Genomic DNA, 13,373 nt, shown 5'->3' on the forward strand with positions numbered 1-13,373 from the left:
ACACACACACACACACACACACACCAGCTCCGCAAATGGGGAAAATATCATGAAACATCATCTGACAGCAACATAATGTAGTGAGTTTGACACCCGTGGTCTAAGTCTACAATTCCCCCCCCAAAAAAAAATCAATTCAGATGTTGTCCATGATGGGCTGCTTGAAATTCTTGGAGTTGTGCTTGAGGGACAAGATATGGGAAAAGTTGAGATATTGGTCAGAATCAGAAATCCTGAAATATGATGTTGATTCACTTCAGGAGTGACTTCTCTATAACGTTTTTCTTAATCATTTCCAGAGAAACTATTTTCTTATTTTTTTACTTCTTAAGGAAAAAAGATTCTGTTTTCAGCAAGAGCACCAATTTGTAACAATCCTTTTTTAAAAAAAATAATTTTGACTAGCCTCCACACAACCTAATGCCCAGATGTACAAACCCCCTCACTTCTAGACAGTGTCACTCTCTCCTAGTATAATCAAAATCTAGAGCAGTTATAGAACTTTTTGTACAGTAATGGGTCCCATTAAAACAAAAACAGAATGGAATTAACTTCTAAAAATGGCCAGAGGTAAATTATCTATTTACAATTACCAAAAATAATGAATTGACATATTCTACACTAAGCCTGAAGCCATCCTTTACATCAGATGATTATTTGATTGTTACCCATTGGATATTCAGATAAACAGAAGATAGAGTATTTTCTAACAATAATGAAGGAAAAGTACACTGCTTTCTTGAAACACAGATCCTTGTAGCAAAAATTTGAATCACAGATTTCCTGTTCAGTCTCCAAAGAGATGACAAAGAGAAATTTAGGTAAGTATGTAGATACAAAATTTATCTTTGTCATCTCGTACGCACTTCTCTTTTGGATATGAATCCCAGTAATTTGGATTCCACCCCAGTTTCCTTAAGATTATTCCATCTTTTAGTCAACAAGCCCAGGCAAAAATTCTTATCTTTAATAAAGACTATTGAATGTGAATTTGGCAAAGATTGCATGTTGGAAAAACAGAATATAAAAAATCTTTATGTAAAAAAAACCCCTCTTCCTTCAATCTTTCTGACTAATTTATGCTCACTTGCTAAAAAGATGGATGGAATACTCTTTTTAAATAGATGCAATTCTGATTTTGCTGTGAGTCTGCACTGAATTTGCTTGCAAGCAAACCTTCAGTCCTAAGGGAGGTTTGGCTGTACTTTAAAAGCAAAGCCAAAGATCTAAAGACTAGCTAGAAAGCAAGAAATCCAACCATTTCCTGCTTTCTAGCTAATCTAAATCTCCCGGCACAGCAGAACAGATGATGGTTGGAAAAAGGAAAAATAGCAATTTAGCAGGCAAGTTTACCGGGTAAGGAGTGAGTGGGCAGGAAGGGTTCCCACAGGCCATGTGGGCGGTGCAGCCTTGTGTTTCTGCGCAGCCTGGATTGATTGCTTTGGGGGTGGGTGCCCTGGGGGTGAGATTTCTCTGCGGCCCACCAAAATTTTCTCGTGGCCCACCAGTGGCCCGTGGCCTGCTGGTTGGTGACCACTGCTTTCGACCACTGCTACCCAGCAGTAAAAGATGCATGTCGGTCTTTACCACAAGCAGTTGTGGGACACTCTGATCCCTGCATGATTCACTTTGTACCTGCCTACAGACAAACCATAAAACCAACAATTAAATCAGTGAGGACTTGGTCAGATGAGGCAAAGCTGAAGCTCCCGGCTTGCCTTGATTGTACTGACTGGAATGTTTTTGAAGATGCCTCTGCTGATTGGAATGTTTTTAAAGTGGCTTCTGTTCACCGATACTGTAACATCATATGTCAGCTTATGGGAAGACTTATGGGAGGGGGAAAAACAAATTACACTTCTATTTCCAGAGACATCAAGTGAGGGATGCCCTGCTAGATGTCTGGAAGAAAATCAGGAAGAATCATTATATGAAAATCCCAAACTGGTTATCGACTTGAGAGGCCATGATACATCCCAATGTGCTAGATTTAAACAAGATAGAAAGATGCAAAGGTACAAAAAAGACCTAGAACAATACGGTTTTTATAAAGACCAACAGGAACTGGTCAAAATATTACAGGGGATAGGGGGGAATGATTACTAAAACATATAGTTATCTTTTAAGATTCAAAATGGAGGAAGAAACAGTTAAAGAGACTGTGATAATCTGAGTCAAAATTTTGGGTTATAGTATAGAATTGGAACACTGGGAAAAATTGTAGGGGAAAAATTACAAATTAACAATGTCAACAGCCTACAGAGAAAATCTGGAGATGTAACTATAAAGAATGAACTTTATTTCATATGTGGTAGTCCTGCCCAAAAGCTAGGAAATATTGGCTTAAAGTAAAGAATTGGCTAGAAGAAATTACCAAACAAAAAATTGAGATGAAACCAGAACTATTTTTATTGGGCATATAAAGACAAAATACCTGTAAAAAAAACTTCAATACGTTATACTCCATATAATAAGCGCAGCCAGAATTGCTTTTGTTCAAAATTGGAAACAAGACATTCCTTCTGATGTAATGCTAACAAAAAGGGTTCTTGAGTGTGCAGAGATGGACAGGTTAACTATGGAATTAAAAGATAGAGAAGAAATGGAATACTATAAGATCTGGAATATATGGTATAATTGGTTAAAAAACAGACGTAAAATTGTTACATGAAGAGTATGTAGGAGCTATAATAAAATGGGGAAATACTGTTTATACTGTATACTGTTACAGTATTCTGTAAATACTGTTACAAGTTAAATGTAGAAATAATTATGTAACATATAGAACAGTAACCTATATAATTAGAAACTATGTTAATATGAGTGAATGCCGATACAGGAATGCCGTAATGAATGGAAATGTGGTGTTATGGTGGAAATATGATTAATAATAATAATAATAAAAAAGAATGTTAGGCCTAGCCAGATCCCTCCTTCACCAATGACCCTTGGATGGGACCTGGGAGGGAGCCAGGATGGCGGAAAGTGAAGCTGGAAGGCAAAAGAGGCTGCCAGGCTGTAGAATGAATGGGCGGGTGCGGTGTACCATTGTCATTCGCGTGAAGGGCCGGGGTGGAATGACATTCAGGCTGGGATGCGAGCCACGGGGTCCTACTGGTTGGTGTCCTGAGAAATGCAGACATAATACGTGCACAGGGCATCCTCGAGTTACGACCACAACTGAGCCCAAAATTTATGTGGCTAAGTAGAAACATTTGTAAAGTGAGTTTGCCCAACTTTATAACTTCCCTGGCCACCGTTGTTAAGTGATTCATTGCATTTCTTAAGGCAGGGGTCCCCAACCACCGGGCCGCGGACCGGTACCAGTCAGTGGAACATTTCCTACCGGGCTGCTGGTTTGCTGGGTGCCGCCATCTTGTTTGACGAGAAAGTGCTTCCAGGTGAGCTTTTCCAGTTGGAAAGCGGCATTTGGGTCCTGAAGGAATCCCCGTGCCTTAGTTTCATCAAAGGGGGGGCGGCTTCGAACGAAACTAAGGCGCAAGGATTCTTTCAGCACCCAAGGCAAGGCGAGCCGAGCAACTGTCCCGAAGCCATCCTGAAGCAAAGCCCATCGACAAAGGTGGTGGGGAGAAGCCGGGGACGGCTGGCTGGCCGGTCGCTCGGCTTGCCTTGCCATGCGTGCTGATGCCGGTACCGTGCCGCGGATCATTTTGTGATGCCGGTACCGGGCCGTGGCACAAAAAAGGTTGGGGGCCACTGTCTTAAGGTACTAATGTTGTTATTAAGTGAACCTGGATCCCTCCTTGACTTTGCTTGTTTCAAGTTCACAAAAGCTTATTACTACATGACCGCATCACACGGCAGTCATCCTAAATGTAAACTAGTGGCCAACCCTCTGAATTTTGACCACGTGACCTTGGAGAGGCTGCAACCCGCCATAAACGTGAAAAAGGGGTCGTAAGTCACTTTCTTCAGCGCCATTGTAACTTGGAATGGTCACTAAAGGATCTGCTGTAAGTCGAGGACCTACGGTATTCTGTGGGGCTGCATTGTCCTCCTTCCCAACACCTAATAATAACCCGCATCATCTCCCTCGAGACCTCCAATCTGTAGTATTTTTAGCTATGAAACCAACAGCTGCAGCACCAAAGTTCTCTTCAACTTTGCGGCTCCCCCCCCAACCCCACTTTAACCTCGGTCTGCTCCCTTTCTAACTCCTCCTTCCCCGCCCCGACCCCGGCTTCTGTGTGGAGGGGAGAAGCCCAATTCCCTCGGAGCGCCCGTCAGCCGTGAGACCCCCGCTCCCGGGTGCCCGAGGGGTGCTCCGCAAGGGCCTCCCAGTTTCCCCGGGGATCCGTCCCCGCGATTCCGAAAGGCCGGGAAAGCGTCTTCGTGAGCGGGACGCCGAGCCCGCTCTCCTCCCTTCCTTGGCCCTTGGAGGGAGACCCCCCCACCCCCGGCCTTCTGGCAGAGGAAAGTCGGCGGGTCACGAGGAAGAGGCACCTGTCACCGGAGCCTCCTCTGGGGTGCCTCCAAAGCCGGGAGGGACCCTCGGCTCCTTTCTGAGGGGAAAAAGGCCAACGCCGTGAGGGCGCCGCTTCCTCGGGAGCGAGTCCCGGACGGGTCACTTCCGAGGAAGGGGCCGCGCACACACGACCCGCGCGGCTGAGCCACGTGGATCGCTGGAGCAAGATGGCTCTCCTCCCTCTCCCTCGCCTTCTCCTCGGGGAGCTCGCGCTTGGCTTACTCACGGATCTCCTTCGTGGGCCCCGCGCCGCGACGAGGGGCACCAGGCTGGCCATGTTCGACGGCTCCTCTGGCCTTCCCGCCGCTGCCAGGCTCCTCTACCTGCGCCCCCCGGCCGGCGGGCGGGCGGGCGGGCGGACGGGCGGGGCGCCGAAAAGGTGCAGCGCGGAGCCAATTGCCGCCAGCTACGAGAAAAAAAGCGCGGCTCGGAGCCCCGGCCGAGAGATCGCAGGCCTCTCCGTTCCCGGGTGGCTGGGATGTCGGGGCTGAGAAAGGCAGGCTTGGGGGTGGCGGCCGCCTTGTCCTGCTGGGGGGGGACACCGGTCGTGAGGAGTTTTCTCCAGAGGGTCGGGATTCTCCCACCTTTGCGAGAGACTGTCAGACCGACTTTGCGCCTGGCTTCTACATCCCGGTTCCTTCATCTAAAATTTGCGGCTTGAAAGAGAGACCAAAAAGTTGCATTCCAACTGCCACTTGTTCTTCAAATCCCAAAAGTCTTAAATATAAGATCAAATCATTACTTATGTTATCTAAGTGATGGGAGGTGCATCTTTATGAAGGAAAGTGTTCCCCTCAGATTTCACCTCCAATTTAAAATTTAGGCAAATGGCCTCTTGTGGGCCTTTTTTTGTGTGTGTGTGGTGGTGGGGAAATAAGGAGTTGTGCCACATTAAAAAAAAACTTACATCGGAAGTGGACTGTAAGGTAGACAGGTTTGCTGACAAAACCAAATTATTTGGGGAGGTTCAAATTGAGGCACTGAATATTTCAAGAAGAACGTCTCCAACCGTGCTTGAATAAAGAGAATGAGCCACCCACTCGCTCCTTACCAGGCAAACTTGCCTGCTAAATTGCTATTTTGACTTTTTCCAACCATCATCTGTTCTGCCAGGAGATTTAGATTAGCTAGGAAGCAGGAAACGCTTGGATTTTTTGCTTTCTAGCTAGTCTTTAGATCTTCGGCTCTGCTTTTAAGCACAGCCGAACCTCCCTTAGGACTGAAGGTTGTATTATTCAGTGCAGACTCACAGCAAGCAAATTTGAGAGACTGAGCTAGCCGATGGCAGATAGATAGATCACCGAATGAATCTGTGATTCTGTGAGCAACCCAATCTGCCTGCCTGCTTTGAATGATTTTGGGTAAAAGTTGCTCTTTTTTAAATAAAAAAATTCAATATTTACATACATGATGTGTTGTGAGTTAATTTTGTGAGTGCTTGCTAGCAAATTTTATGAATTTGCTTGCAAGCAAATTTTATGTGACAGACTGAGTTAGCCAATGGCAGATAGATCTCTGAATGAACCAGTGATTCTGTGAGCAACTCAATCTGCTTGCCTGCTTTGCCTGATTTGGGGTAAAAGTTGCTCTTTTTATAAAAAAATCAATATTTATATAAATATAATATTTACATACAAGCCATGCTCAGCCAGTTACATGACCACCAAGCCACACCCACAAACTAGGCCATGTCCACAGAACTGATTAGTGGTCCCTGGAATTTAAAATTACGAGTTCGGTGGTCCCTGAGATCCAAAAGGTTGGCAGCCCCTGGACTAGGACTTGTTAGAGGAACTCAACAGGAGGAAAGAAGAGAGGAGGAACCAGAAAAGCTGTAGGTGCTAAGGGATTGCATTCTTCATCTCCTGGCAAATATTTATTGGCAATATTGTATAGAGTTATTAAATTACTGCTTCCTGATGAGTAAGTGGAGAACGTAGAAGAAATGTAAGGCACACAAATTCCACAGACTGATCAAGTGAAAGCATAGGAATTCTCATTCTTTAAGTCAACAGCACCTTGTAAGCAAAGAAAAGAACAGGAAGAAACAAAAGCTTTTGATTGATAGTATCTTAAACACGGAAAGGGGACTCTTGTTAATAAACTATGAACTTGAAACAAGTGCCGGCTTGTAGTGGTGCTTCAGGAAGTAGTCAGATTGGAGTAGCAAGTGGATCACTGCCTGATTCCAGAGAATTAAATTTATAGGAATTGAAGGAGCAGGAACTTGGTTAGAAGCAACCTTCCAAAGCAGCATGGCCAGTGGAAGAGAGTAACAGTTTGAAGAGGATATGGGTGATGGCAGTGGCCTTAAAATGCTAGAGCTAAGAAGCTAAACACTACACTTCTTGGAAATGGTTTTGCTGATAATTTCCCTTTCAGAAAATTGAGACAAAGAAATAGGGAAGGCTTAGTCAAAAAACAGGAACTTGGCACATCAGCCAAAAGTGACCAACTTGAACTTTAAGTTTCTTGTGATGATTGATCAAAGCTTTACACAAATTTAACATTGGCTCTTAATTTCCTGGTAGTTTTTAATTTTAAATTTATATAAAGCTTCAATCAATGATAAGAATCTTAAAGTTCAGACTGGTCACTTTTGGCTGATGTGCCAATTTCCCCTTTCTTGACTATTATCAAAGAAATTAAGAGCCAGAGGAAAAGGTAAAAGTCATAAGAAGAGTTAAATTCAATATTGACATGTTAAGGGAAACAAATCTTAACCTCTCCAAAAATCAGAGCTTCCATAAAATCAAAAGAAACCGGTGAGGAAGGAGTGAAATGTAACTGTAACTGGTTAAAATTAAATATGGCTTCTATTTTGACTATCTGGCAGCTGCCAGCCCCCGAGAAGCCTTAAAACCTCAAAAGGGAGGAATGGTGGCAAAGCCCGAGACCACTGCTTGCTTCCGATGTGGGAAGGAAGGTCACTGGGCTGCAGATTGCCATGCCAAGCTAGAGCCAAAGGGGGCGCCAGGAGGAGGAAGAAAACCTGGAAAAACCCCAGCAAAGCCGCGCGAAGCGGCGCTTAAAAGCAGAGGAGGTTGTAGAGGTCGCCCCTCCGAAAGGAGAGGAGCTGGGAACTCCAACCTCTTCTGAAGAGAGTGAATCTGAATCGGAAGATTACGCACTGGTAAATCCAAACAAGGGCCCTATGACCATTCCAGTGAGATTAAGGGTACCCACGTTGGGAGCCAAAGGGGAAATGCTGGCCTTCTTAGACTCTGGGCGCGCAAGGTGTGTAGTCAGCTCGGAGGTACTGGAGAAAATGGGCTTAAGGGTAAAGACTTTAAAAATGCCCATAGCCTTTTGCCAATTGGATGGACCGGTAGCTGGGGGCGGCCCTGCACATTTCATAACGGAACCAATAGAAATGACGATGGGGAGGCATAGAGAGACTTTGTGTTTTATTGTGGCTCCTGGGATGGAGCGGCCCCTAATACTGGGGTTGCCCTGGCTCCGGAAATGGAACCCCCACATTGATTGGAGAGGGTCATTGCGCATACGTACTGACCAGCACCCAGAAGGGGAGGTGCAATCTCAACCGAAACTCAAGAATCCCACTGAACTGGCCTCCACTGGCACCGAGAACCTGAAGGGGGAGGAGAAAATTCCGGAGGAATATTGGGACTTAAAGGAAGTATTCAGTATTCAGAATTCTTTTGTTGCTACCACTTGATTTCCAGTAAAAGATACCTTTTCTCTGATTAAAGGAGTCTTAAGTATTTCTTTCTTGGATTTTGAATGGAGCACCAGCTGACATTATTCTGAATCTGAGAAAATGGGCGAGTAAATCACATATACAAAGCAATGGCAACGTTCCCACCCCCAATAGTTTAATTGGCTCATCCAATTAAAAGGTGTGTATAGCATCATGTGGGCATCTCCAGGTGGTGATGAGGCTTCTGTCCGTTGACCTTGACATAGTTTGATAAAGGGTTGCAGCTGCGCATAGCATAAGATAGAAACCTAAGCAAGAATGTACCCCACCCCCCCAGTTTATACAGTTCTGGTTTGTAACACCTCCAGCTCACTTCCCATAATTATTCCCCCCTCCTCCCCCCGCCCTTACTTATGACAGCCGAAAGATGCCAAGCATAGGGAGAAAATCTTGAAGGCTGACACTATCAGTAATTGTGCTTGTAATTAAAAGATAAAAACTAAAAGGAATTCCCACTTTACTCATGCCTGGGACCCTTAATTAATCTTTTTATCTATGGATTTTTAGTTACTCCCATGAAAAATCCAGAAACATTGTATCTAATAAATTGTCCTTTATCTCTGAAAAAAATGGCAACAAAACTTTCATTATGACTATAAAGCATGTTAAAGGAAAGATGAAGAAAGGAGTCGTTGAAATGATCTGGGGGGGGGGTGCCCCAATTTCCCTTCAAATATGTCTCAAAGGGATTTTCCCCTAGAAGAAATAAATATTAAGGATGCAATAAGGGAAGTTTATCTTATTTTGGATAGTGTAGAGACAGGTGATAAGAATACTGTGGAGGTCTCTGGTTGCTGCCATCTCATTCAGACAAAGTGCTTTTGTACAGATACCCGATGTTATTCTCACTCGAATGTGCACTGTTGTCAGGCACATGAAATCTGATCATATATGTGCATGTTGGACAAAAAGTGACATTTTTATTTCTGTCGTATTTGTGAATGATTGTGAACTGAGGTAGTTGTTAAATGGGGAATGAGTATACCAGAGGTGGTATTCAACCAGTTTGCAGTGATTTGGCGTGGGTTGCTGAACCGGCAGTGACTTCTGGCTGGCCACGCCCTCAACCCGGTCATCTGGTTGCCGCTCACGGTCTTGACCCACCTGCCCAATGCTCGCTTGCCCCGCCCACTCGCCGCCCACTCGCCCCACGTAGTCACTCCTCCCCTCCTATGTGACACGCTGGGTCCTTGTGGCTTGCCTTTCTAACCTGCCTTCCCAGGTGTTGCCTGCGCCCCAGCTGAGCATCCCTGATCTGCCTGCTCACAGGTAAGTCATGCTAGCCCCTCCCTCACCATCCCCAGAGCTTGCCGGGCCTCCCCCACATCCACCCCATCCCCGGCCTCGTCTGGCAGGATCAACAGGGCAGATGTCGCAGGGCTGCACATGCTATGCGCAATTTGCAGCAGTACCGGGACATGGCTTCTAGAGCAGTAGTGCGGCAGCCGCTGGCTTTCTTCCTTTTGTCCCCTGGGAGCAGGAAGAAAGCAGCGCATGTGCAGCCCGGGACATCTACCCACCCTCCCGGTCCCTGTAGCATCAGCACCACTCACTTTCTTCCTTCTCCCAGGGGACGCGCCATTTCTAGCCCGGCCTGGCCAGCGGGTGGGTGGGCAAAACTTGGGGGGCACCTCTGCTGTGCTGGGGCGGCAGAGGTGCCCATCTGCAGCAGCCCGGGTACATCCGCCCACCCCGCCCTCCCGGAATACCGCTGCTGCGGCTGTTCCCTTTTTTTCATCACCCAGGAGAAGCGAGCGGCAGCGGAGGTGCTCCGAAAGGGAGGGTGGGTGGATGTCCCGGGGCTGCTTGCTTTCCTCGTTCTCCTGCTTCCCGCTGCTCTGGAGCTTACTGGATCAGTTTGTCCCAGACCAGGTGTGTGTGTGTGTGTGTGTGTGTGTGTGTGTGTGTGTGTGACGAGAGAGAGTGTGATGAGTGTGTGTGTGTGTGAGAGAGAGAGAGACAAGAAAGAAAGAAAGAAAGAAAGAAAGAAAGAAAGAAAGAAAGAAAGAAAGAAAGAAAGAAAGAAAGAAAAAGAAAGAAAGGAGGGAGGAAGACAAAGAAAAAGAAAGAAAGAAAAAGAAAGAAAGAAAGAAAGAAAGAAAGAAAGAAAGAAAGAAAGAAAGAAAGAAAGAAAGAAAGAAAAAGAAAGGAGGGAGGAAGATAAAGAAAAAGAAAGAAAGAGAAAAGAAAGAAAGAAAGAAAGAAAGAAAGAAAGAAAGAAAGAAAGAAAGAAAAAGAAAGAAAGGAGGGAGGAAGACAAAGAAAAAGAAAGAAAGAAAGAAAGAAAGAAAGAGGAAGGGAGAGAGAAAGAAAGAAAGAAAGGAAGGAAGGGAGAGAGATAGCAAGAAAGAAAGAGGAAGGGAGAGAGAGAGAAAAAAATAAGAAGGAAGAAAGGAAGAAAAAGAAATAGGGAGGGAGAACGCTGTGCTATTATTTTTACTTGTTCCATATATTAATATTTTTACACTGTCCCTACACTTACAGTGATTTTACTGCCTTTCTTTTGCCCAGATATTTTTCATTGTTTACATGCATTGCATGTCTTTATAGACTAATAAAGAACACTTCAAAGGAACAGAGTCGAGGACGAGCCCCTGGAGTGAAACTATGACAACCATCAAATTTCCATTTGCTATTGATGTCAAGAAAAAAAATGTGGGCCACCAATTATACTTCCATTGCTTATGAAACTGCAGTAAAATAGAGATTTAGAGACCATAGTGGCCGTTAAGGCTAACATACAAGAGATTATTTGATTCTGGATCGCAAAAAACGGCATTTGGGAAAGCTACTGATAGTTGGCAGAGGCCGTCTTAACTACGCGGAACAACAGCCCGATTCTGTATCCGTAGCTTTCACCCTCTAAGATTCCAAGGGTCTCCTTCAACAGCAGTTCCTCATAAAATACACACTCCCTGGGCTCAGAATTAAGGAGGACAGGGTTAAACACTGTCCACTAAACAACACAATCTTACGGTGAAATTCCGTCTTTTAAAACACATTTTGTGAACCCTACGCTCAGTTGTGGGATTCAGGATTTGCAGGTTCTGGCTTGGATTGATCCAATCAATTATAATTGCAGTAGCTGTAAAAAAAAAATTGGCGGGGGTATTTGGGGGGGTATTTCCAAGGTCTCCTGATTTCCAATCTTAGCTAACTTTGTTAACTTTTTACAGGATAGAGTTACGTCACCTACTATGCTATTGTAAGCACTATTTAAAAGTTCAAATTGCTGTCTTGCAAAATCTTTGAGTATAAATCTTTGAGTTATTCTCAACTGAGGCAATTCTCTGTTTTCGTATCAAATCTATTCAAATATTTCGAAATAAAGAAAAAGTACACTTGCCACTTTCATCGTTATTGCACCACCGTCGTTCCCTTCTGTTGTCTTCTGTTTAGTCTTCATTGCATCAGTGCTTTAGTCTATGTTATCTGTTGATGAGATGGAAAATATTTTAATTGAATTTCCTGAAAATTAAGTAGCAATGTAAGTTTATTCTTTGAGTCTGCTCGTATACAGCCAACACCCCACCCCCAAAGTATTAGCACTAATACTTTGGGGGTGTTTAGTATCGGGGATGACCAATTTTGGAAAGTTTGTAGCTCTTGGCTTTCAACTCAGAGGAAATAAAAATAATTTGTTATATTCACAAAGATCACTGCAGTTTTGAAACTAGGATGATTCCACTCATTCTGGCTATCAGTAATTCTACAAGGGCTTTCGCAAAGAATTTTTATTAGTGTAAAGTAACATGGACAAATTATGCACCCTTTTGTCTTGTAAATTCAGAAAAATCAGTGTTTTTTGTAGTTTCAATTAAATAAATTTTATTAATCATATTTCCATCATAAAAACACATTTCCACTCATTATAGCATTCCAGTATCAGTATTCACTCACATTGACAATAATTTCTAACTATGTAGGTTGCTACTATATGTTACATAGTTATTTCTGCATTCAACTTAAACCAAATATTTACAAGATTACAAACAATATTTATCTCATCTTACTATAGCTCCTACATACCCTTCATCTATTAGCTTTGCGTCTACCTTCCAACTAATTGTACCATAAATTCCAAATCTCATAGTACTCCGTTTCTTTTAATATTTCTAACAACAGTAACTGCACAAAACCATGTGGGCTGCTGCATTTTGCACCAACTGGAGCTTCCGGATGTTCTTCAAGGGCAGCCCCATGTAGAGAGTGTTGCAATAATCAAGACGGGAAATGACTAGGGCATGAGCGACCTGTGAGTAGGCACCATTGATCCAGGAAAGGGTGTAACTGGCGCAGAACCCGCAGTTGCGCAAAGGGCCTCCTGGCCACGACCGCCACCTGCTCTTCAAGTAGGACTTGTGAGTCCAGGAACACCCCTAGATTACACACAGGGTTCGTTTGCGATAGTGCCACCCCATCCAAGAACAAAGGTGGCAATTCTCCCTGAGCCAACAAACCCCAAACCCAGAGCTACTCGGTCTTGCAAGAGTTTAGTTCCAACCTGATGCTGCCCATCCAACCCCTAACAGCCTCCAGGCACTGTGAGAGGGAGGACACAGCAATACTTAACTCACTATGGGGCCGAGACGTACAGCTGAGTATCATCAGCATATTCGTGCTCCGTCAGTCCTTGGGGATGGATGATCTCACCCAGCAGCTTCATAGAAATGTGGAACAGTAGCGGAGGGAGCACCAAGCCCTGCGGAACCCCGTAAAGCAGTGGGCAAGGGCTGGGTCTCTCCCCTCCTATCAACACCGACTGAGAGCAGCCAGAGAGGAAGGAAGTGAACCAGGACAGCCCAGGGCCTCCCACTCCCATCCCCTGAAGCCCCCCCAGGAGAAGCCCATGGTCAGTGGTATCAAAAGCTGCTGAGAAGTCAAGTAGAGCAAGGATGGATGCACCACCCCCATCCAGCTCCCACCAAAGATCATCCAAAAGTGCAACCAATGCCGTTTCTGCCCCAAATCCAGGCCAACTCCCCCTGTTGTCTGGTGGGGTCGGAGTTCCCTCCATCTTTCTTGGTGAGGAAGCGAACTCCACGACCGCCACTCCTTTCAATGCTGTCTCACTCTGCAAGATGGTGACTTGGTGGGTTTCCCCCAGGGATTTCATCCATTTTCTTGGCTGGACCATTGGTTCTGCACTCTGCAGCCCGGTGGCCT

The 13,373-nt window shown here is 44.8% G+C and overlaps 1 protein-coding gene across 1 annotated transcript in view; it reads right to left on the bottom strand.

The window, feature by feature from the left end:
* SLC2A9 (solute carrier family 2 member 9) overlaps positions 1 to 5,024 on the bottom strand; it is a 30,365-nt gene extending 25,341 nt beyond the window's left edge. The window contains exon 1 of the mRNA XM_026699990.2: positions 4,713 to 5,024. Coding sequence (XP_026555775.1) covers positions 4,713 to 4,763 — 51 coding nt within the window. The 5' untranslated portion in view covers positions 4,764 to 5,024. The remainder of the gene's footprint in view (positions 1 to 4,712) is intronic.
* Between the last annotated feature and the right edge of the window lie 8,349 nt (positions 5,025 to 13,373).

Source organism: Pseudonaja textilis, chromosome 6 (assembly GCF_049901715.1).
Source record: "Pseudonaja textilis isolate UNSWEBS1 chromosome 6, rPseTex1.2, whole genome shotgun sequence".
Classification (NCBI taxonomy): domain Eukaryota; kingdom Metazoa; phylum Chordata; class Lepidosauria; order Squamata; family Elapidae; genus Pseudonaja; species Pseudonaja textilis.